General features: G+C 36.6%; 1 protein-coding gene across 3 annotated transcripts in view; it reads left to right on the top strand.

Moving 5' to 3' along the window:
• The window catches only part of PCMT1 (protein-L-isoaspartate (D-aspartate) O-methyltransferase), a 40,286-nt gene extending 17,755 nt beyond the window's left edge, over nt 1-22,531 (top strand). Inside the window, exons 4-9 of one of the 3 annotated variants that reach the window (XM_057310976.1) lie at nt 4,600-4,704; nt 7,102-7,222; nt 9,652-9,737; nt 14,341-14,510; nt 20,063-20,206; nt 21,734-22,531. In XM_057310976.1, the coding sequence (XP_057166959.1) occupies nt 4,600-4,704; nt 7,102-7,222; nt 9,652-9,737; nt 14,341-14,510; nt 20,063-20,206; nt 21,734-21,746 (639 nt within the window). In that variant the 3' untranslated portion in view covers nt 21,747-22,531. Of the gene's footprint in view, nt 1-4,599; nt 4,705-7,101; nt 7,223-9,651; nt 9,738-14,340; nt 14,558-20,062; nt 20,207-21,733 lie in introns of all 3 variants that reach the window. The other 2 variants (XM_026505034.4, XM_026505035.4) reach the window with 2 other exon arrangements.
• The last annotated feature ends 2,057 nt before the right edge of the window (nt 22,532-24,588 follow it).

The raw sequence follows: 24,588 nt of genomic DNA, 5'->3' as shown, positions 1-24,588 counted from the left end.
AATAATAGAACTTTTTTTAAAAAATCACTATTTTGTAATCATCAATATAATGATCGAATTGGGCAGAGATCATGAGGAAGGTTATTGGGGAACAAAAATGTTCATGTAGTCTCAAATTATTACTCTACATATTACTTATTAATTTTAGAGAGAAAATTATGCCTTTAAAATAGAGTGATCTAGTCGTTACCACATTTACTGAGTGGTTGAGCTTGGCAAGTCCAGAGGTGAGGTGACCCAACATTATGTGCTTCCTGATGTGATGCAACAGGGAGGTGCCTGGCAAGCTTCGTGTGCTGTTCTTGCTGAGTCTTGGATCTGAATCTCACCCTGAGGAAATTCACACATCTAGAATATGGGGTATTATGTGGGACAGCTGGACAGGACTCCTTAAAGGAGTCAGTGTTCTGAAGACTAGAGAAGTGGCATGTAGAGGAGAATTGAGAGGAGAATATTTTCTATTGACAAATGCAGTGCATGAGCCTTGAATAGACTGGGGAAAAAATAGCTGTAAAGGACATTTTGGGGACAGTTGAAATTTGAGTATGGGGGCGCCTGGATAGCGCAGTCGTTAGGCATCTGCCTTCGGCTCAGGGCGTGATCCCCGTGTTCCGGGATCGAGTCCCACATTGGACTCCTCCGCTGGGAGCCTGTTTCTTCCTCTCCCACTCCCCCTGCTTGTGTTCCCTCTCTCGCTGGCTATCTCTCTCAAATAAATAAATAAAAAATCTTCCAAAAAAAAAAAAATTTGAGTATGGTGTGTATGTTAGATGATACTAAATTGATTATTTTCTTGAGTGTGTTAATGGTGATGTGGTTGCAAAGGGAGATATCCTAGTTTTTTTAAGCAGATTCATGCTGAAGTATTTTGGGGTGAAGTATCGTGATGTCTGTAGCCTATTTTCAGATGGTTTGGTGAAACAGTTGGCACAATATATAAAGTCAGTGACTGTATATAAGGAAAAAAAAGGTATTCAATGTATTTGTGGGCTTAAAATTTTTCATAATTATAAAAAAGAACTTTTGAAAAACGTAGTTTGGGGATTTAGAGATAAACATGGGGTATCCAGAAAAATATTAACTAGGGTGATCAAAGCATAAGAAAAGCTAATAATTGTGATCGAAGGCCTTGACATTTTAAATCTGAATGGGACTTTAATAATAACTCAGTGTACTCCCCTGTTTAAAAAACCAAATCCTATGCAAACATAATGCTGAAAAAAATATTCCTGAGGTTTTTTTGGAATTAAGATGGTACAGTACTGCCTATAGATTGGGGATTGGCACCTTAAAGAACTCTCTTCTTGTCCTTTGATTTCTGGATCAGGAAAGCCAGATATTGCAGGATTTATTTTGTTTCATTGATTACTTCTCTATTCTTCCAGCCCCATACTTGTTATCTTATTAGCAGAAATTATTAAACCTCATAACTGATTGTTGTAAGAGTCTGATGAAAGCTACTTTTGATGTTTAATCTAGAGCTCTTTTTCATAGCATGAGTGTTTTTACTCTTTAGGCAAGAGCCTCTTTTGTAAATCAGTCTATATGAAAAATTGACAAAGTTAGTTCTCTATTACTCTTTCCCCAAAACACACCCCTCCTTCAGTGTACATTTGTGTTATCGTAAAGGGTTTTTGTGGAACCTTAATGACTTTCTGGAACACTGTTTGAAAACCCTTAGATTGTGTGTGGTTTATCTATTAAAGGCCTTTTTTACATTAGTTGTGGAATAGTAACCTTAACTTTTTTAACTTTTTAATATGGAAAGTTTCCAACACCACATATACAGATAGAATAATATAATGAACCCTCATGTAGCCATCATCACCTTTAATAATTACCCACAATTTGTTAATCTTGTTGGTTTTTTTTTTAAGATTTAATTAATTTATTTGACAGAGAGAGACAGCCAGCGAGAGAGGGAACACAAGCAGGGGGAGTGGGAGAGGAAGAAGCAGGCTCCCAGTGGAGGAACCTGATGTGGGACTCAATCCCAGAACGCTGGGATCACGCCCTGAGCCGAAGGCAGACGCTTAACGACTGCACCACCCAGGCGCCCCTGTTAATCTTGTTTTATCTTTGTCTCCCTCTTGCTGAACTATTTAAAAACAAATCTCAAACATAATATTATTCACCCCTAAATATTTAAGTATAAATCTGATGACTTTAAAAACATGACTACAATACTATATTATACCTCACAGTATTCCTTCTTAGTATGTTATATCTTACACATATTCCATGCTCAGACTGTACCAGGTGTTTCAAAAAAATTGTTTTATGGTTGATTTGCTTAAATCAGGATCCAAAGAAGATCTAGACATTGCATCTTTTTAGTCTTTTTAGTACCTTTTAATTTTAAAAGACCCCCCTTTTTTTAAATACCACTTATTTATTGACAGAACTCATCCATTTGGGGGCGCCTGGGTGGCTCAGTCAGTTGAGTGTCCAGCACTTGGTTTCACCTCAGGTCCTGATCTCAGGATTGTGAGATCGAGCCCTGCATCGCCCTGCATCGTCGGGTCTCTCTCCCTCTACCCATCCCCTCTGCTCTTTCCCTCCCTCTCCCTCTCTCTCAAATAAATAAATCTTAAAAATAAATAAATAAATAAACAAACAAACCTGTCCATTTGTCCTGTAGAATTTGCCATATTCTAAATTTGGTTAATTGTTTCCTAGTGATAGTTAACTTATTCCTCCCCCCACATACCTTTTTTTTTTTTTCCTTTTCAAGAACACTGTCTAATGGTTCTTTCTGTTCCATCACACAGGGGTGGGGGGTATGATATCTGATCATCTACTTTTAGTGATTGGAATAAATAGTCTTTTCAATAACTTTTTTTTTTTTTAAGATTTTATCCATTTGAAAGAGAGAGACAGAGCAGGGGGAGGAATAGAGGGAGAGGGACAAGCAGACTCTGCACTTAGTGTGGAGCCCAGGACCCTGAGATTGTGACCTGAGCTGAATCCAGGACACTTAACTGACTGCACCACCCAGGTGCCCCTCAATAATGTTTTAAGTTATTATACACAGCAAGGTACACAAATCTTAAGTGTGTAGCTTAATGAATGTTCACATATATATAGGTGTAACCACCACCTAGATGAAGATCAGAATGTTTCCTGTGTTCTAGCAGGCACTCTCATGCCAGTTCCTTAGCCTCTACCCTCAGTGTAACCAGTATTCTGGCTTTGCTCACCTAAATTAGTTTTCTAAATAAGGAGTTTTCGGTCTATCCTCCATTTTGAACATTACCTGTTTCTGATGCTTCAAATTTATTTTCTTTTTTTCTTTTTAAAGATTTTATTTATTTATTCTAGAGAGAAAATGGAGGGGGGGAGTACAAACAGACTCCATGTTGAGTGCAGAGCCCCATGTGGGGCTCGATCCCATGACCCTGAGATCATGACCTGAGCCAAAGCCTAGAGTCGGACATTTAACCAACCGAGCCACCCAGGCCTCTCTGATGAAGTTAAATAGTGAACAATGCAGGCATTTAAGGACAGCTTTTGAGATAACATTTATTAGTTCTAACTGCGTATTTTAGAAAAGCACTGAAATGTAAATTTATAAAGAGGAGGAAGTAGAAAAGCTTTATTTCTTGGTTTGGTCCAAAGTGTATCCAATATGATTTTATTTGATTAGTAATTTATATATTCTGTAAACATAAAAATACATATCCTTCGACCTCCTCAATTCTACTTCTAGGAACTTATCCTATAGATACACTTCGTAAGATTTTTTTTTTAAGATTTTATTTATTTATTTGAGAGAGAGAGCGCACTAGTGGAGAAAGGGCCAGAGGGAGAGAATATCCAAGCAGACTCCTGCTGAGCTCGGAGCTGGATGCAGGGCTTGATCTCACAACCCGTGAGATCAGGACCTGAGCTGAAACCGAGAGTCAGATGCTTAACTGACTGACCTACCCAAGTGCTCCACTTTATAAGATTTATAAAAATTATTACATTATCCTACACATATACCTTTTAAGATTATTTCATCTCTTTTGTTATAGAAGATTAAAACTAACTTAAATATCCCTCATTAGGGATTTTTGGGGAGGGATTTTGTTATTATAATATACATACAAGAATATACTTCTCAGCCATAAAAAGGAATGAACAGGCTATTTAAGTATTGATACAAAAGGTTCTTCAAGATACAGTAAATGAAAAAAATAGATACATATTTGCTTGTGTATGCATAGAATGGATATCTTTGAAAAGGAATCACAAGAAACTGACAACATAGATTGCCTTTAGGGAGTGAAATTGGTTGGGGATGGGGGAGATTGCGGACAGGGGTGGGGTAGAGACTTCACTGTAAATCCTTTTGTAGCTTTTGACTTTGAATTAATAAAAAATTCACGCACTGGAGATCTAAAATTACTAAAACATTTTATACAAATGTAAGAATTTAATCAGTGAAAAATTTTTTACATAATTCTGTAAGTGTAAGTATGTGATGTGTTTTCATTATCTTGGTAGATGACAATAGTAGAAAAATTGGTATGAAGTTGGCAACTTTTTTATATGCCATGGTATATATACTTGATAGAGTTGAAAAAAATGAATATTTGCTTTGTTTTCTTTTGGCAGCATGCATATGCACTAGAACTTCTATTTGATCAGTTGCATGAAGGAGCTAAAGCTCTCGATGTGGGATCTGGAAGTGGAATCCTTACTGCATGTTTTGCTCGTATGGTAAGAGCTTTATTTTTCATTCCTTTCCAGGAGAAGCATATTATATATTTGGCTGTACATTTTTTTACTAGCAGTTTTTGAGTTTTTTTTTTTTTTAATTAATATAGCAGTTGGAATATGTATCACTTAGGTTTTTTTGTTGTTGCAAATAACAGAAGATTCGGTCCAAATTGGCAGAGTAAAGAGGAATTTATTTGGTTTATATAATGGAAAAGTCTAAAGTGTATCTGGCTTTTTGTGTGGCTGGATTCAAAAGAAGATCAGATGTTGTTATTGACAGTGGGTTTCTCTTTGGTTCTTGGTTTGGCTTTGCTTTCCTCCAAATGTTGGCTTCAGTCAGGTTCTTCCCTTGTGATCACAAGATGGCAACCAGTAGCTTCCAGACTGCATTCTTCCAGATTCTCAGCTGGCAGAAAATGATACAGAGAATCTGATTTCCAAACACCCCTACAGGGTTATTAGAAATGAGAGTAGAGCTACTTTTATATTAAGAAAAGTACTCTTAGAAAAATGCCTTGTTTATTGTACTTCAAGTTTTATCACCAGAGGCTTATCTTGATTACTGACTATCCAGAGTCTGTCTGGAATCCTACACAGCCCCTTGAGTAAAGGTTTATCTGTGCTCAGATAATCAAATCAATTTGATTATTATGAAAAATCTTGTCCCTGGGGGCCAGATAGGAAGGTTCTGGTCTAGTTAGGTTGGGATTTATGGATGATACATCTTGGACTGGAATCCATTTAACTTGCTGTAAATACGTAACTGGCAGACCACCAGCATGTAAGCTCCAGGGAGGCAGGAATTTTATTTGATTTTTTTTTTCTATTGGCGTATCCTAAGCATCCAGAACAGTGCTTGTTACATAACAAGGACTCAGGTATTTCTTTTCAGTTGTTTTACTTGTTTTGTAGAAGTTAAGCCCTCCCTAATGGAATGTTAGGGTTTTGTTTTTTTTTTTTAAGATTTTATTTATTTGAAAGAGAGAGCGTTCGACAGAAAGAGAGAACAGAAAGCATGAGCAGGGGGAGGGGCAGAGAGAGGGACAAGCAGACTCCCTGCTGAGCAGGGAGCCCAACGGAGGACTCAATCCCAGGACCCCGGGATCATGACCTGAGCCCAAGGCAGACACTTAACTGACTGAGCCACCCAGGTGTCCCAGGATTTTTTTTTTTTTTTCTAAGCTTAGACCCAGTGTTTACTTAATGACATGTTCTTGACATTTGACATATTTATGGTTTTAGAGAAAAATTCACTTTTAAAAATCATTAGATTTCTGAGTTATCTTTTTAAAAGTAGTGTTATTTTAATGTCTTTCACATATTTACCATGTGCTAGTCAGTGTTCTAAGTGCTTTTCGTGTATTCTTTTATTTAATTCTCACATCATTTATGAGGTATGTACATTTTTCCTCGTCATTTTACAGCTGAGGAACCTGAGACATAGAATAACTTGCCAAGGTTGTACAGTTGTAAGTAAGTGATGAAGGTTAGATGTGAACCCAGGTTGTCTGATTTCAGAGTCTTTGTTAAATTTATTTTACAATTAATATTTATACTTGGGGCCTTTTTATATATTTATGTATTTTATATTTTCCACATATGGGAGTAGAATCGGGTATAGAAATCCCTACAGAAGAATGAAGGGGGGGTAAACAGAAGGGAGAATGAACCACTTGAGACTATGGACTCTGGGAAACAAACTGAGGGTTTCAGAGGGGAGGGGGGTGGGGGGATGGGATAGGCCGGTGATGGGTATTAAGGAGGGCACATATTGCATGGAGCACTGGGTGTTATATGCAAACAATGAATCATGGAACACTACATCAAAAACTACTGATGTACTATATGGTGAATAACATAACATAATAAAAAACTTTTTTAAATCCCTATAGAATTTTTTATGTAACATTTTAATGTTTAAAGTCACACTTTTAGATGGAATTTAAATTAAAAATGATTGCACCAGTTACCATTTAATATCAGTTAAATGCAGTTTAAGTATTTAATATTAATTTTTAAAGAATTTATGATTAAGCATTTAATATTTAATATTAATATTAAGCATTTAATATTAATTATTTAAGCAGTTAAGTCTTATTTCAGGGTTTGGGGCTTAAAAATTAGAAATCGAAGAAAGGATTTTTTTTTTAGTATTTTAAGTTTTCGTAATTCTAGCTTCTTAATTACTGAAACGTAATTATCCATTTGAAGGTTGTAACTGAAAAAGTTGTACTTGGTAAATATTTTATAGTAAACTGAATAACAATCTAATTGGAGGCTTGAGTTGTCTTCATTTCAAATTGCAGAATATGACTTTAGGTGAGGAAAACACTTTAATGACACTTCAGAAAGACAAATTTAGGCCAGTGAGTTATTGAATTATTCCCTCATTTCCAGGTTGGCTCTAGTGGAAAAGTCATAGGAATTGACCACATTAAAGAGCTAGTAGATGACTCAGTAAATAATGTCAGAAAGGACGATCCACTGCTTTTGTCTTCAGGGAGAGTCCAGCTGGTGGGTGAGTATCAGAAAACTTTAAAAATTTCCTCTCCAGAGAATTTTTATTTTTAGAGGATCCCATGCAAGGTAAATAAATAATACTCAAGCTAATTTTTACTTTTTTTTAAACATTCATTTTTAAGGACTAGGTAAGGAAAACAGTTACTGTAAAATGTTTTGCTGGTTCTACCTTGACCATGGTGGTGATATGACTGTTAACTGCTTCAGAAAATGCTCATGTTGTGAATTCTTTCTTCACTGCTTTTGAAGAAGTAATAGCAAAATAGCAAGTGTCCATTCTGAAAAACTTCAAGTGCAGAAATGTGTAAGATAAAAAAGAAACCCCTCCTTTTCCATCTTAAGTTTTCCAGACATAGAAATATACGTATGAATAAATACACATATACACACAGTTTTTTTAATTGACTCATACATTCTGTCCTGTAGTTTGCTTTTTTCAGCAGTATATTTCCATGTGAGCACACTGTACTATTATGAGAAGTAACAAACATTAAAACATGCATAAAGCATAAGTGTGAAGCTTAGCAAAAATACCTGTTTCATCAACACACTGATATAGAAAGGGAACAGCATTGGGAGCTTGGATGTCCTCTGCTTGCTTTTCCCTTCTCAGAACTCTTTCCCTTCTCCTTAGTGCTAACCAGCATCATTACTTTTATGCATTTACTACTTAGTTGCACTTCCCTAAACAGTGCTCAATTTAATTTTGAAATTTAGATAAACAGAATCATACAATATATGTTCTATGATGAATGACTTCTTTCATTCAATATATTATGTTTGTAAGATTCACCCATCTTTTTAATACAGTTAATTTTTATTGCTTGCTGTGTAACATTTTACTGCAAGGACATTACCCAATTTGTTTGTTTATTCTTCTGTAGATGGATATTTTGGGTTGTTTCTAATTGAGGGTGTTCACAATGCTGCCGTGAACGTATGTGTACAAAGGTCCAGATGCATATACACACTCATCATACGAGCATTCATTTATATAGAGTATTATTGCAGATTCATAGGGTAACCATAGATATTGCAAAACTTTTTAAAAGTGATTGAACCAATTTACTTTCCCATGAGCATTGTATCAGTGTTCTTAGTGCTCTATGTCTTACCAACACCTGGTATTGTTAGATTTTTCTTTTTACCCACTTAGTTAGTGTATAGCAGTAAGTCTTTGTGATTTTAATTTTGTATTTTTCTCCTAACCGGTGAGGTCAAACACTGTTTCATATGTTTGACCATTTGGATGTCTTCCTTTGTGAAATGTTCAGATACTGAGTTGTTTATATTTTTCTTTGATATGTAGGACCTCTATAGATTAGCCCTTTGTCTATTTATACATATTACAAATCTTTTCTCCTACTCTGTGGCATGCCTTTTCACTCAAATTGGTGCTTTCTTGATTCATAGAAATATTTAATTTTATTTTTTTTAAGATTTTATTTTTTTTATTTGAGAGAGAGGGAGAGAGCACGAGCAGGGGGAGGGCCAGAGGAAGAAGCAAACTCCGTACTGAGCAGGGAGTCCGATGCGGGGCTCCATCCCAGGACCCTGGGATCATGACCTGAGCTGAAGGCAGATGCTTAACCAGCTGAGCCACCTAGGCACCCCAATAGAAATACTTAATTTTAATGTATCAGACTTAATAGCTTTTTCCAGTGTTTTCTGTGTCTTTTTTTTTTTAATTTATTTATTTTAACCGACTGAGCTACCCAGGCATCCCAAATTTATTTATTTTAGAGAGAGAGAGTGAACAGTAGTGGGAGGGGCAGAGGAAGAGGGAGACAGAATCCGAAGCAGACACCTGTTGAGCACAGAGCCCAATGTGGGGCTCCATCTCACGACCCCGAGATCAAGACCCTAAGATCAGGACCTGACCCAAAACCAAGAGTCATGCTTAACCGACTGTGCCACCCAGGTTCCCCTTCCGTATCTTGTTTAAGACTACTTTAAAATCAGGACGCCTGGGTGGCTCAGTTGTTTAAGCGTCTGCCTTTGTCTGAGGTCATGATTCCAGGATCCTGGGATCAAGTCCTGCATCAGGCTCCTTGCTCAGGGGGGAGCCTGCTTCTCCTTCTGCCTGCCACTACCCCTGCTTGTGTTCTCTCTCTCTCTCTGACAAATGAATAAAAATCTTAAAAAAAAAAAAAAAAAGACCTCTGAAATCATGAAGTTATGTCCCTGTGTTATTTCTCAGAAGCCTTATTTTAGCTTTTCACATTTAGATCTTTGATCTATCTGACATTGATTCTTGTGCATGTAAGAGATAGAGATTCAAATGTTTTTTTTTCCATATGAATATCCAGTTGTCCCAGCATCATTTATTAAAAGTCTCTCTTTGCTCTGCTTTAAACCTCCTATAATTCTTCACACTGGGTAATTCTATCTGAACAGATTTTTAAAGCATAATTTTTTTTCTTTCAGTGGGGGATGGAAGAATGGGATATGCCGAAGAAGCCCCTTATGATGCTATTCACGTAGGAGCTGCAGCCCCAGTTGTGCCCCAGGCAGTGAGTTGGGTTTTTTTCCTGTGTGTTTGTGCTTTAGTCAACTACAGCTATAAAAGATTTATAGAGAAATGACTTCTAGTTGATAAAACATAATTAGACTTTTATGTCATGTATTTTAATTACACTTAGTAGGCAATTTTTTTCATATGCAAAGAGTTGTATAAATGACTTGGAAAATTACTAAATCATAGTTCGTGGCTGTCTTATTTGAAACCGCATTTGATCCATCTAAGAACTAGTATGCCCGTAGAATTAGGAAAAACCATCTGGAGTTCATGATCTGATAATCACTTGGTGTTTTATTAAATACCAGAATGTGCAAGATTGCTAAGTGCATGGGTGAGACCAGGAGATATTTGTTATACATTTTACCCTCAGTAAGCTTATATTCTGGAAGAAATATGTCATACATATAACAGGGAAATTAATGCTATTATAGCATATCATTAGCATGTAATATATGTTAAAGGGAAAGGAAAACATGTACTACTGTTAAGAGTTCAAGGGAAGGAGAGAGCTTCATGTGGAACAGTTAAGGAGACTACATACAGGAATGGAATTGGAACTGAATCTGAAAGAATAGTAGGGTTTGCATAGTTGCAACGAGAGGGAAGGATATTTCAGTATTGTATACTACATAATCAAGGAAATATTTAAGTACAAAATTGGTTTTTTTTTTTTTTAGTCTATTTTTTTATTTTAGGGAGAGATTATGGGGGTAGGGGCAGAGGGAGAAACTCAAGCAGACTCTGAGGTGAGTGCAGAGCCTGACTTGGGCTCAATCCCAGGACCCTGAGATCATGACCTGAGCCAAAATCAAGAGTCGAATCCTTAACTGACTAAGTCACCCTGGCGCCCCCAATACTGGTTTTCTATTTCAGTAGGACTGATGAGCTTCTGTCAGCCCTTAATAATCGTTGGTTAAGTTCACTGAGATCTTAAGTTTCTATGGTGTCTGAGTTTTCCACAGTTCTGGACTGGATGACTAGGGGCTGAGAGTGACGCTTCTGTCCAGTCTCAGCCACTCTCCAGTCTGGAAGGGTTCTTTTTTTATGTGTTTAGATCAGTTGGTGAGAAGCTGAAAGTTAGGGAACTTGTTCTGGTCATTGACTTGCTATTTATCGACTGAATGACTTTGAGAAAATTACTTATTTTCTCTGGCCCTGTTACCTGTTTTTTGTTGTTTTTGTTGTTGTTTGTTTGTTTTTTAAAACTAAACCGGTGGTTTTAACACATTTTAATTGAAGGGTTGATATGCTGTAAAGGGGATGCCTAACTGGCTCAGTAAAGCATGCAAATCTTGATCTTGGGGTCATGAGTTTGAACCCCATGTGTGGAGTAGAGTTTACTTAAAATTAAAACCATATATGCTGTAGAAAGATGTACAAGTCATAAATGAATGTTCACATATAGACACATGATCCATAGGTTTTTAACTTTTTTTTTTTTTTTAAATACAGCCTAGTAGGAACAATTAAAATGTGTAATAGAATTGTATTTAAATGAAGGGGCTTGGATGCAGGGCTTATCTTCTCCACTAAGTCCCTGAGATGATCTTGAAGGGCATTTCTGGCTTTAGCTCCATATAAATTTAAAGATTAATTTATTTATTTTAGAGAGAGAAAGAGTATGCACACAGAGGGTGGGGCAGAGGAGAGGGAGAGAAGCAGACTCCCCGCTGACCCCGCTGACCTGCCGAGCACGGAGCCCAACACAGGGCTTGGTCTCGTGACCCTGAGATCACGACCTGAGCCGAAATCAAGAGTCAGACGTCTAACGGACTGAGCCACCCAGGCGTCCCTAGCTCAGTGTAAATTTGTAGTAGCACTTGGAAGTATTATAGGGGTCTTTATACATCTGATTAAAGAGAGGCATGCTGAAGGGAGGGGCTTTCCAGTTTCAAGGTAACAGAAAAGATATTTATGCCTCCTTTTGTATATCACCCCAAAACAACTAGAAAAGCAGGAAACAGAAACACAGACTCCATATTTCATTATCTGAGAGATTATACATGCTCTCCTGAACCCTGTGGTGTATGCAGATGGGAAGTGGATGGAGTAATAACTGACTCGGGAGGGCAGAGGAAGTTGGACCAAAGAGCCTGCAGAGGGGATCACTGCAGAAGCAGTTTGCTCGGCACAACTCAGAAAGGGCTTAGAAATCAGAGGCATGAGGATCTTGGAAGTCAGAGATGAAGTGTGGGTTTGCCAAGGGGGCTGCTGCTTGAAATTCTTTATGAGGAACAATTAGTGCTAAGCCCTAAGCCCTAAGCAAATTTCCCAGAACCAAAGGACATGATTCTATAGTTTGAAAAGATCTATTGAGTGCCCAGTATGATGATTTTTTTCTAAAAAGAGAGGGGAGAAAAAAAGAGAACCATAACATCACCATGAAATTCTAGACTGTTAGGGATAAAGAAAAGATTCTAAAAGCTTCTAGAACAACAAATCATGATCTGTTAAGGATTGGTAATCAGAAAGGCATCAGACTGCAGAACAGCAGCATTAGAATCAACAAGCCAGAGGAACAAACTCACAATTCTGAACTGAAAATGATTTCCAGCCTTGAATTCTGTACCCATACGTATTGTCAAATATGTAAAATAAAGATAGTTTTAGACTTGCAAATCTTAGTCTCTCTCTTCTAAAATACCCCATGAACTGTTTCACAGAATACTTCTAGAGAAATTGCTTTAATGTCAAAAAATAAGGGAGGAGAGAGAGAGTAGGAAAAATCAGAAAGAGGAAGCCTTGGGATCTAGGCAGGTAGAACAGCTGGTTCAGGAGAGAGATGGCGAGAGTCCCCAGTGCTAAAAGGGAAGTCTCCTGACGAGAGCTGTGCAGCGGGCCTGGGGAATAACCAGCCCAGACCCGGAGCAGGAGGAGGGAGGCACTGGAAGGAGTCTACCAAACAACAACAGAGCACTAATTAGATAGGCTTGACTTTGAAGATCTTACTGAGAAGTTGTTGGAGGATACAAATATTTAGAAAACAGTTACAAAGAAAATTAAGTGAATAAAAAAAGAAAGAGCTTCAGTTGTTTTTGTTTATTTTTTTTTTATTTTTAATTTTTTTTTTAGTAATCTCTACACACAATGTGGGGCTCAAACTCACAGCCCCAAGATAGGAGTCGTGCTCTTGTAACTGAGCCAGCCAGGTGCCCCGAAAGAGCTTCCAGTTTCTAAGTGCAGGATAAACCACTGTTGTATAAGAAAGGAAACAAGCATTGGATACCTCTTGGCTCAGCTGCAAATTATTTTACAGTCATAACTGAAAATGATTTTAAAAAATTATGATATTGGTTGGATTGAGGAAAAGGGGAAAGGAGCAGAATAAGAGAGCTCAGGCCTCATCTAGCATATCATTTGAAATAAGAATATAAAGACTCTACAGCATAGTGACTGGATTTAACAATACTGCATTGTATATTTGACAGTTGCTAAGTGAGTAGGTCTTAAAAGTTCTCTTCATCACAAAGAAAAAATTATAACTGTGTGGTGATGGATGTTAATTAAACTTATCGTGGTAACCATTTTGCAGTATACACATACTATTAAACCATTCTGTTGTACACCTAAAACGAATACAATGCTATATGTCAGTTATATTTTAATGAAAAACATAAAAGATAAGCTTTAGAAATAGTCACTACCAAAAAAGTAAATACTAGAAGACACAGCTGAGAGCATTTAAAATATTTAAAATGACTAGATTAGGGAGCAAGATTGGAGTAGGGTCAAGTCTGCTTCATTTTATCATAAACCTTGACATTTAGAGAAACAACTCAAAGAATACTTGAAAGAATTACTTGAGTAAAAATTAAAATGGGAAAAATAAGGTAGGCTTGCTGACAACTGAAATTTTAATTGAGGACCCACTTTTCTGGGATAGTGCTGTCCAAAGTAAAGTTTCTCCCTTACAGTTTTTGGTTAGTAGTCATTCATAAGGCCACATTCAAATGGTAACATATGACCTAGAAGTTTTCTGACTGGAAAGGCTCTCACTGAGTAGTCTTGGTTTCTCATTGACAAGGGTGTCTTCATTCTAATGCTGCAGGAACTCCAGCCCTACCTGCCTGTGTCATGGGGCCAGCAATCCTAAATTCAGTCATAAAACCGAGGTTCCCTTATTTTTTGGCTCAGTGATGCCCTGAATTCTACAGTGACAGGATAGGGACTCCTTACTGATTTTCTGCACTCCCTGCTCCCTTCTCCGCTCCAAACCACAAAGATTCAAAGCAGGCACACAGGCATTGAAGTGTTCTGCTTTGCCTTTGGTCTTCCCAAGAGGATAGCTGTACATGATGTGGTTCAGCTCCTTTTGAGCCCTGCAGTTGTACCGTGTACTGTTAGGTGGCCAGCGCACAACGATGAATAAGAACACGGTCCCTCTCATCAGAGAACTTGTAGTTTGGTAGAGGAGGTTGATAAGTAAATGGGTAAGTGGTGATTGAGTAATAAGTTTAACAATCAAAGTATGTATATACTAAAGTGCATTTCTGCTTTCTGCCCGTGGACACTGGAAGTTGTTTGTGGTGATGTAAAATGACTCTTAATATAAAATCTGTAACTCGGTGTGTATGTCTTTTTCTTTTTCTTTTTAGCTGATAGACCAGTTAAAGCCTGGTGGCAGATTGATATTGCCAGTTGGTCCCGCAGGTGGAAACCAGATGTTGGAGCAGTATGACAAGCTACAGGACGGCAGTGTCAAGATGAAACCCCTGATGGGAGTGATATACGTGCCTTTAACAGATAAAGAGAAGCAGTGGTCCAGGTGGAAGTGATTTTATCTTCTGCTCTTTCTTCTTCCACACATGCAAGGTGAAGGGTGTGGATTCTAAGACATTAGACCACAAGAGCTGCTTTTTTTGGTTGTCACCTTTATGCTACTCCATTTTAACATCAGAAATTCACTACATTAAAAATCTAGAAAAATTTTGCATGAGTCTGCCCTTCTTTTGGTTTAACTCATATCTTTGGGAAAGGGGGGTGAGACTTGGTTGGCACAAAGGTGGTTTTTTTTTCCCCTTTTTTAAAAAGAGGCTTTTAGCCACAGTTCAGAACTTTCTAAAGATATTTTATTTTTAGCCATTCTGTTTCTGTATTCACAAATCATTTTCGTAGCTGCTCTATGGTCACGGAAACAAAGGCTTTGGTCTGAAGAGAAGGGGCTATCCTTTCCTGCCCCGTTCACACCCTGTTATACCATTGTTACAAAGAGAAAGAAGGTAAAAGATACTCTTGTCCCACTTTTCAAAGGTGTCAGAATCCCAGAGAGGACATTCTTCCTCTCAGCTTGCTTTCTCTCTTTCAGTCAGGTTCATTGACATTCTCTCTAACGACCTGTGCCTGTTTTACATTCAGCTACTGTTTCAGAGCCACTATAAGGAATAAACTTCTGCCAGTCTATAGAACTGGCCAGCCCATTTTGAAGCCGCTCTAACTAAGTTCCTGGGGAGGGGAGTGGATTCTGTGAGCTCAAAGCGAATGCAGTGCCCAGGTCTCACAAACCCACCCAAAGGGCCAACAGCATGCAGCATAATCCTCAGTACAGCATGGCTCATTATAATGCATACTGTGTTTTATGTCTCAGCGTAATCTGAGTATTTTGTCTGAAGCCAAGGTTTCTCTTCTTCCTCTCTCCTCCTTCTCCCTTCCCCTCCCCATGTCCTTCAGTGGCAAAAAGTGAGATCAATAAGGAAGAATGACACTAGCTAAGACTATTTAAAATTAAATGTCAAAATAGGAAAGACTTTACAAGTTTCCTTGTTTTAGAATCTTTTTATTTGACAGAGGTACTTATTTTAAGATAATTATTTTTTAGTAAGTAAAATGGTGATTGTAAGTTTAATAGACCTCTTAATTTTTTTTGGAAAGATACGATTTGAATCAATGTTTAATTGCAAAAATGGTACTGAATCTAACTCAGTTTTTCTTTTCATTCTGATTGTCCATTTCTGGGATATCTTATTAGGAATTACTTTATTCTTCACTTAATGTGGACATAGCTATTTTCTTTGAATTCTAACCTGGAGCACAGCCACTTCTTAAAAAAAAAAATTTAAAAACTATGGGTCCTGTCAGTTAAAATCATATAGTTATTAACAACTAATTACAACCTTCCTTGACTTTGCTTCTAGTATGGTTATGTTGTTATATAATTGTATACTTGGCTGTTGTATGAAAGGGGCAAACTTACACTGAACTTACCAAAATTTGATATCAATTAAGATTTCAGATTTTCATGAATAAGTTTAAAAGTTTTCTTTTTATATACAATAAGTATTAGTATTGAACATTCCACTGTAGTTTGATGATGAAGGAATTATAAAAAAGTTTTTTGTTTTTATAACCAGAGGTAGATTTAGCATGAAGTGAATGAAACTTAAGCCTCAGGGCCTTCACATACTTAGGGGCCTTCTTGGCCTTACACCTAATATTATATGCAGTCTTGGTTTTAGTCCTCCTCTTTTTCCCTTCATGAAGAGGTTCCCCCTTTCGCAGGTCATACAAGCTCTAGGTTTCCACAACACCTGTATTCACCCCTTGGAAAACTAAACTATTTGTATTAAATTTAGAATAATTTTTAAATTTATGGACAAGTCATTTACCAAATATTTAAATATATATACTTGTTTTTCTTTTTTCTTTTCAACTTTTTAAAAGATTGAGCAATTTTACACACGTATCATTGGAAACTTTTCTCTAGTTGTACCAGGAAGACTTCCTAATTCTTTCTGTTGTAAATTTTCTGTTTGTTCAAACACATTTTCCTACATCCAAAGATGTAGTGGGTCTTTTTTGTTTTGTTTTGTTTTAAGTAAGCTCTATGCCCAATGTGGGGCTTGGACTCATGACCCTGAGATCAAGAGTCGCATGCTGTACCAGCTGAGCCAGCCAGGCACCCCCAGAGATAATCAGTTACTTAATTGTACATCTGTAAGTTTAAAGAATATAGGTTTAAAGAATGTAAAGGTGAAACAAAATCTGAAAACAAAATTGGAAAAAACAACTGCCTCATCAAATTTTTTTTGTACTGAAAGAAATTACTAGAAAATAGGATGTTTGAAAATAACAGTTAACTTAAAATTTAAAGAGACCATTAATCTGCTATTTCTATTTGTATTCTTAGACTCTCAGTAAGGGTCCAGAACAGAAAGTATGCTCAGCTAGGATTTTAAAGTGATTTTAGTGAAAGGACTGTTCAAAGAAATATGGGAAAGGTTATGGGAATCCAGAAAAGACGTTGACATAGCCAGGGACAGGGGACCTACCATGATAGGCCATAAGGGGAGGAAACAATTTTACTGGAACCCACTGAGAGCAGGGACTGTACTAGGGCTATGGATACATAGCTGAGAATTTGAAACTGACCATTCTCTTGGAACTTACAGTCACATGGGAGAGCCAAAAAAAAAATCTAAAGAAGACAAACAGGCAATTAGAGTGTCGTGTGTTAAGTAGGGAGCAATAGTGTTGAAGCCAGACAGTGAAGTAATCAGAATTACATTTCGGAAAGGTGACTCTGGCAGTGGTGTAGAGAGTAGATTGGAAAGGGAGGGACAGAACGACAGTCAAACAGAATGTGGTTGTAGCAAGTTAAGGGTGAAATGGTGGTGGCCTGAATTAAGGCAGTGGTAGTAAGGATGGAATGTGGTTGAAGAGAGTCACTTACCGCTTTCTGAGTGCCCAGCCCGTGTTTGGGAATAGCATCTCAAGAGCTCCTAGTCAGTTTTATTGCCAGGTTAGGTGATCTCTGTTCTTTCAGATTTTCTTCAGGATTAATTTAACAGCTCATCCCCATGCTTCTGGACGTTCTTTAGCTTTTCACCAGCCTTCCATCCTTCTCTTCCCAAGGAGTCCAGAGCTAGTCACAGTGCTCCGTGAGGGTGAGACCCAATCTTTGCTGAGGAGGTGTGGTAGGAACTATATGGGGAAAAAAGAGCCCTAGTGGGCTTGCCAAAGTCTTATGCCAAATAAAGCCGAAGGCCTGAACGTAGACTTACGTTTCCTTATATTTGGAAAAATGTCACTTATAATTTTGGTGGAGTAATAAAAGGGGAGACAATGCCAGATGTATGAGCCATAGACCTAGAACCTGTGGTATTATGTTCATGACTATGCATGTATGGTAGTTGTATTAGTTGCTTCATAAACTCTGCATACTTTTTAAATTTGTATTTTATTTTACATAAGTATTATATGTAGAAATCAGTATTTTGTTAATCATCTAGTAAGTTTATTTTTGCTTTTAATGGTCACAAGAGTCAATGGAATAAGTTTATGAAACCGAGGAATGTTTCTCGTTCTGTAAGCGCTTTGCTTATCAATGTCATCCCAAAGTGCCATGTGCACATGAAGAGCATGTTATGAATTGGTTGGGCATTTCTAAGATTGATGGTATAGGTCCTAGGGTATCCAGCTGATCCTGTGTTCATATTGTTCTATATTGTCCCTTTTTAATTTCTTTATATACGTTAAAGCATTATGACATATTTTGCCTTATATTTTGTTGCTTTTAGAATTCTTTTTATGTCTCTCATAATGCTTTATATAATTTACTTTATTATCTCCGAAAACCCATTAAGTAGAAACCATTCATGGATTTTGATTATTGTTTCTTGGTAATATATCTTTTCATTTGTTCTTGATAAAGAATATATAATACTAATATTAGTAGGTTAGAGTTAATAATCTAATAAATAAGTTACATATAATTATATATTATATAATAAAAATATGTATATAGTTATTAATCTAATGAATATGTTTAGCACATATATAATAAAGAGACTTTCTAGAAATTCAGGACATAATACTTTTTATTTTAAGTGATCTACACATGTAAGTCAGATAAAGATAGTTATGTAGAATTTGGAACATTAAATGGAAAAATAAATAACTTGAAAGTTATATGGATTTTGGAGTATTAGGATGTAAGATTTATACATGCAGTGACAGCAAATTTTTGGTTTTCTTTGGCACCCTAAATGTTAAAATTCAGATCTATAGGCTTAATTTCTTTTCCTTTTTTGTTTTTTTAGTGCTATACATTTCCTTTTATTTGTTTTTAATAATACTGTTTCTGACTACCAAAATAATACATATGTAATGTAAAAATTTTTAGAAGTACAAAGGATGAAATAAAAATCATCCACAGTCCCAGAACCTAGAGATAACTACTATTAACATTTTGGTAGATATTTTTTTTTACTCTTTTATTCATAGTTCTGTATACAACTTTTTGTAATCCTGAGATCATATAGTAGCATTATCTTGTAATCTTTTTTCATTTAATAAAATGTCATCAGCATTGTCCCATATTAGCTTTTTTACAATATGATTTTCTCCAGTTTTATTGAGATACAATTGACATAGTGTTATATTACTTTTACATGTACAACATAGTGATCTGATATATATATGTATGTATATATATATTGCAACATGATTATCACATTAAGTTTCGTTTTATGGTTTGAGGTCTTACATTCAAGTCTTTAATCCATTTTGAGTTGATTTTTTTATGTGTGGTGTAAGATGGTGGTCCAGTTTCATTCTTTTGCATGTGGCTGTCTTGTTTTCCCAGCACCATTTACTGAAGACAGTATCTTTTCCCCACTGTATGTTCTTGGCTCCTTAATTAATTGACCATATATATGTGGGTTTATTTCTGGGCTCTCTATTCTGTTTCATTGACCCATGTGTCTCTTTCTATGGCACTACCATACTATATTGATTATTATAGCTTTGTAATATAGTTTGAAATCAGGAAGTATGATACCTCCAGCTTTGTTCTTTCTAAAGATTGCTTTGGCTATTTGGGGCCTTTTGTGGTTCTATACAAATTTTAGGGTTGGTCTGTTTCTGTGAAAAATGCTGTTGGGATTTTGATATGGATTACATTGAATCAGTCGATCGCTTTGGGTAGTATGGATATTTTAACAGTATTCATTCTTCCAGTCCATGAGCATTGTGTCTTCTTCACTGTCTTTCATTAATGTCTTATACTTTTCAGTGTACAGATCTTTCACCTTGTTTACATTTGTTTTAGGTATTCTTTTTTGATATAATTATAAATTGGATTGTTTTCTTAATTTCTCTTTCTGATAGTTCATTATTAGTGTATAGAAACACAACTGATTTCTGTATACTGATTTTGTTTCCTGCAACTTTATTGAATTAGTTTATTAGTTTTGACATTTTTTGGTGGTTTTTAGGGTTTTCTGTATATAATATGTTGTCTGCAAAAAGAGACAGTTTTACTTCTTTCTTTCCGATTTTGATGCCTTTTATTTCTTTTTCTTGCCTAATTGCTCTGGCTAGGATTTCCAGTGCTATGTTGAATAAAAGTGGCGAGAGTGGGCATCCTTGTCTTGTTCCTGATCTTAGAGGAAAAGCTTTCAGCTTTTCACCACTGAGTATGATGTTAGCTGTGGGCTTGTCATATATGGCCTTTATTATGTTGAGGTACGTTTCCTCTCTACCCAGTTTATTGAGAGTTTTTATCCTTTTCCTTTTTAAAAAAAATTTTTAATTGAAGAGGATATTTGGAAATGTTTGTACTGTGTTGTTGGGCAATAAGGATATTTATTTATAATATCCTTAGTGCCTTGCAACAGGCAAGTCAAATATGGTAAATTATTTTACAAAAGCAATAGTATCTTCAATTCACATTTTAAAAAGCACAAGTGAATTTATGAATAGAGCACTTTGCAAGTGAACTCTTTGTAGATTAAATATTTTAATGCTTGCATGAATTTAAGTAAAATCTATTCTATGAGAATTATAGTGCTTAAATTATTTAGAAGAATATATTAAGAGAAACCAGAACTGATAATTTGTCATTTAACAGATAATCCAGTACTCTATGACAATGGCAGCTTATGGGAGAAGTAATCTTTAAAATAATTTCTCACGCAATTTACAAAATTCAGTTTTAAAAAGAAGCATATTATCTGATAGTCCCTTATTTCACCACATACCTGGGAAATTTTAGCTCTTTATTTACTTTCCCTTCGAATTTGTTTTAACTTTTAAAAAACTTTAAAAAATTTTTATTACAGACAAATTGTAAGAATAGTACGAAGACTTCCTGAATCTCTCCATCCAGAGTTACCAATTGTTAACATTTTTCCACATCTGCTTTCTCACTCCCTCTTTCTCTCTATATATACACACAGGTCATATTTTTTCCTGAAATCATTTGACATTTAGTTGCAAACATCATACTTCTTCACCACTAAAATTCTTGAGTGTTGAACAATGTTTTTGTCACTCAGATTATCCTCACATATGAAGCTTTTTGGCTTTTTTGGTAGCTTGATTTTTTTCACTTTTAGCAGCTTTTTTGAGGTGTGGTTTATACGCCGTACAGTTTCTTCAGGCTGCGTTCTCCTCCCTTCCTTTCCTCGCTGGCAGTGGCTCGTACGGTGCTGCACCCAGCTGAGCGAGTGGTTTCCTCTGCAGCTGAGAAACCACCTTCTGAAATCAGCTGACAGATACCTACACAGGATGCTTTTTCTCCCAGAGTTTGGGTGGAGACTGTCCCACTCAGCATTTGCTAGCAGATAGTCTAAGCAAAAGACCACATTTTTGTCCAGTTTTGTCAATGTAACTATAAAAAAGTATTCCAACTCTGAATGCCCTTCGCCATTTTATAAGTAGTCATTTTATGATAAGTAGTGTTAGCAAGATCCTAGATCTAAAAGTTAAAATTTCTCTGAATTTTGGTCTTGAAGGAAGAAAGATACCTTTAGAATGAAAAATAAGGGATCCAGGGCTTTCCGGTCTCATATTTCATTCTGGAGTAGCATGAGAGATGTGTGGATGGCTGACTCCATTTTTGCTTTGACTTGGGGCTGTTTGCCTTTTTTTTTTTTTAATGCTTGGGGATGGGTGTATTTTTACTTATTTACTAATCGTATCTAAATTATTAGAAAGCCACGTTTTGTAGTATGTAACGCCTACTTACGCATTTCTCTTTTTTACCCCCAGGGATGAACTGTAAAAGCGCCAACCGCTTGAGCAGTATATAATATTACAGTGGATCGCTCATCTCAGTCCTCAAAGCTTTTTGAAAACCAACAGCATCACAGCTTGTTTTGGACTTTGTTACACTATTATTTTCAGCATGAAAATGTGTGGTTTTGTAAGGTTTCTAGTTCTTCAGAGGCACAGAAGCCGAATTGGTGAAGGAACGATGCAAAGTATAAATTTGTGTATTATTACTTTAACACGCCCACATTTTACTTTAAAATATTAAAAGACGGGGTTCCACAAAATGGAGGACTTAGTTTGGAATTGATTTCGAGGAGTGGTTTTTCTTAGACACTTAATTCTGTTTCAATATTAATTGATCAGCTTGCTCTTGTGCACCAGATAACACCACCATTCACAAGGTAAGATTCTTGGATTTTGGACGTCTGGTAGGTGCCACTAAGAAACTAGAGATGAGCTTCCTTTTTAAAGCTTTTGATGTGGTGTCATAGAGTAGCATGTTGTAGATACAATCAGCTGCTTTGTTACCGTAAAACTAAGCATTTGTAAATATTAAAACTTCAGAAGGTGGCCAGTGATGTCCTTTACGACACTTAGCTGTTCAGATTGGACATAACTGACATAGTTCTTCCTTTCCCTCTTTAAAATTATAGGAGACTTGTAGCGTAGTATTGTTTTTTCTGTTTCTAATTTGCTGCTGATAATGTACATGAATTTACCATGCTGTGTAAGCTGGGTCCGAGTCACTGAACAGTTTATGCAGTGCTGCTTTGCCAAATAAAGTTAAAAGTCAAAGAGGCATTGGTGGTGTTTGAATACACAAGAACCGCATGTCCACCAGATACAGGGTGCTCACTGAGGTCACAGAGAGAGAGTTGTGTCTCTGATGCTCCGTTTCATGAAATCTGAGTAGCATGGGTTAATCGCATTAATCCAGCTGTGCATTTGTAGAACACGACCACACAAGGACCACGTCACTTTGCTCTGCCTGACACAGGGCCTGCCCTCTTGTAGAGGGACCGTAGACGCTGAGTGAGTGAGTGAATGAATTGACTTCGTTTCAGGGAAGAACAGGGTCAAGGGCACATGTACCAAAACCCATTTCTCATCTATAAATAGATCTATTAATACAATGACTGGAAAATGAGTTTCTATGAGGGCTTGTTTAAAGATTGTGGTCTCAAACCTTTTATAAAAGGATCTTAGTTTTTCTAGGAGTTCTAGAACCGAAGAAAAACTAGCAAAGCAAACCCCCTCCTGTGTGCAAATGTGTAGGATTCTGCCACGTCGATCCTTAGAGTGTGAGGCACCTCTCCCCTACCTCTTAAAGTCTTAAGCTTTGTTTAAAAACTGTTTTTTAAAAAATTATGCATAGATCTTTTCCCTGGTGTCTCTTGGGCAAGATCTCAGACATGAGGAACTAGCATCCATTGGCAGCTAAAACTTGTGAGTTTCAGTTCCTTGCTGGCTTCAGTCTGCTGCTCTTGGTACTGCTTCTGGACCCAGGCCATGGACGCTTTGGGGGCAGGACTCCATGTCATTTGAGGTAGTTTCAAAGGTTAAGTTTTCTTTAGGTCTTAAAATTGATTGGGTGCCTGGGTGGTGCAGTCATTAAGCGTCTGCCTCGGGCTCAGGGCGTGATCCCAGCGTCCTGGGATCGAGCCCCACATCAGGCTTCTCTGCTGGGAACCTGCTTTTCCCTCTCCCACTCCCCCTGCTTGTGTTCTCTCTCTCACTGGCTGTCTCTCTCTGTCAAATAAATAAATAAAATCTTTTAAAAAAATAAAAAAAATTAAATTAAATTAAATAGACTCTTAAACTTATCCACTAGTCTGTATCCTTCATAGCCATTGCCAACATTTTATTATATGTAAATCCCTTAAGTTAGGTCTTAGGGCTAGAATAAAGCGCTTACTCTCAAGTTTACAATCTGGCCGAGGGGACAGTTTATAAATTCAGTAGGACCAAGTGCCACCTGAAATGCCATGCCACACTTTTGGATTTTACACGTTTGTGAATTAAAATTTTTAAATGTTGAATAAACAGGAGTAGATTTTAAGGGAGCATCGATAAGTGGCAGAGATAGCAATAATGGATTTTAACTAGGCCTAAGCTTTCTTTTTAAGAGAGCTGAATTTATGTATGTGCTGGTCAGAGATAAGAAATGTCTCTTTAATCTTTAGTATTCACAATCTCCAAAATATTTTAACATGACATTTTTTCTTAATAGAAGTGATCCCTTCATACAGTTTAAAGAGGGCAATGAAAACATTTTTTAAAGTTCCAGTCTTGCGAGATCCTATTGAAACAAGGTGTTTTTACAGATTTGATTTTATTAAAGGGAAAATCCAGCTCCAGTTAAGAATTGAAATTAAGAATTGCAGTTTCTAGTGAGGGTTTCAACTCTTTCCCAATCAGTAACGTTAGGGAAAAATGACATTTTAGGAAAATACATTGTATGTGCAAATATTTAAAATCCCATTGCCCTAATTTTTAAAAACGCCATTGCTCAAAAAAAAAAAAAAGTCAATTACACTTTTTAAGTTGACTATAATGTATCTATCCTAAAGCATCCTAAAAATTCAATGTATTTTACAATAACATTTTTTAGTAATAATCTAACGCTCATGAATTTTTTGAAACCATTCTTAGCATCGGATTGTCAGCCAAGAAATAGAGCTCCTCCCTCATTAGAGAGGGAGGTGTTTCTAGTTTTCAGCTAAATGTTAACACATTTTCCAGTAGTTTGGTATGGCACGAAAAGAGCTCATATGACAATGGTAATTGAATACTCATGTTGTAAGCGGAATAGCAAACATGGGTAATGTTTTAAATGTTCTAAATGGGGTTCA

This window comes from Ursus arctos, unplaced genomic scaffold (genome assembly GCF_023065955.2).
Source record: "Ursus arctos isolate Adak ecotype North America unplaced genomic scaffold, UrsArc2.0 scaffold_13, whole genome shotgun sequence".
NCBI lineage: Eukaryota > Metazoa > Chordata > Mammalia > Carnivora > Ursidae > Ursus > Ursus arctos.
This window is presented reverse-complemented; position numbering and strand designations above follow the sequence as displayed.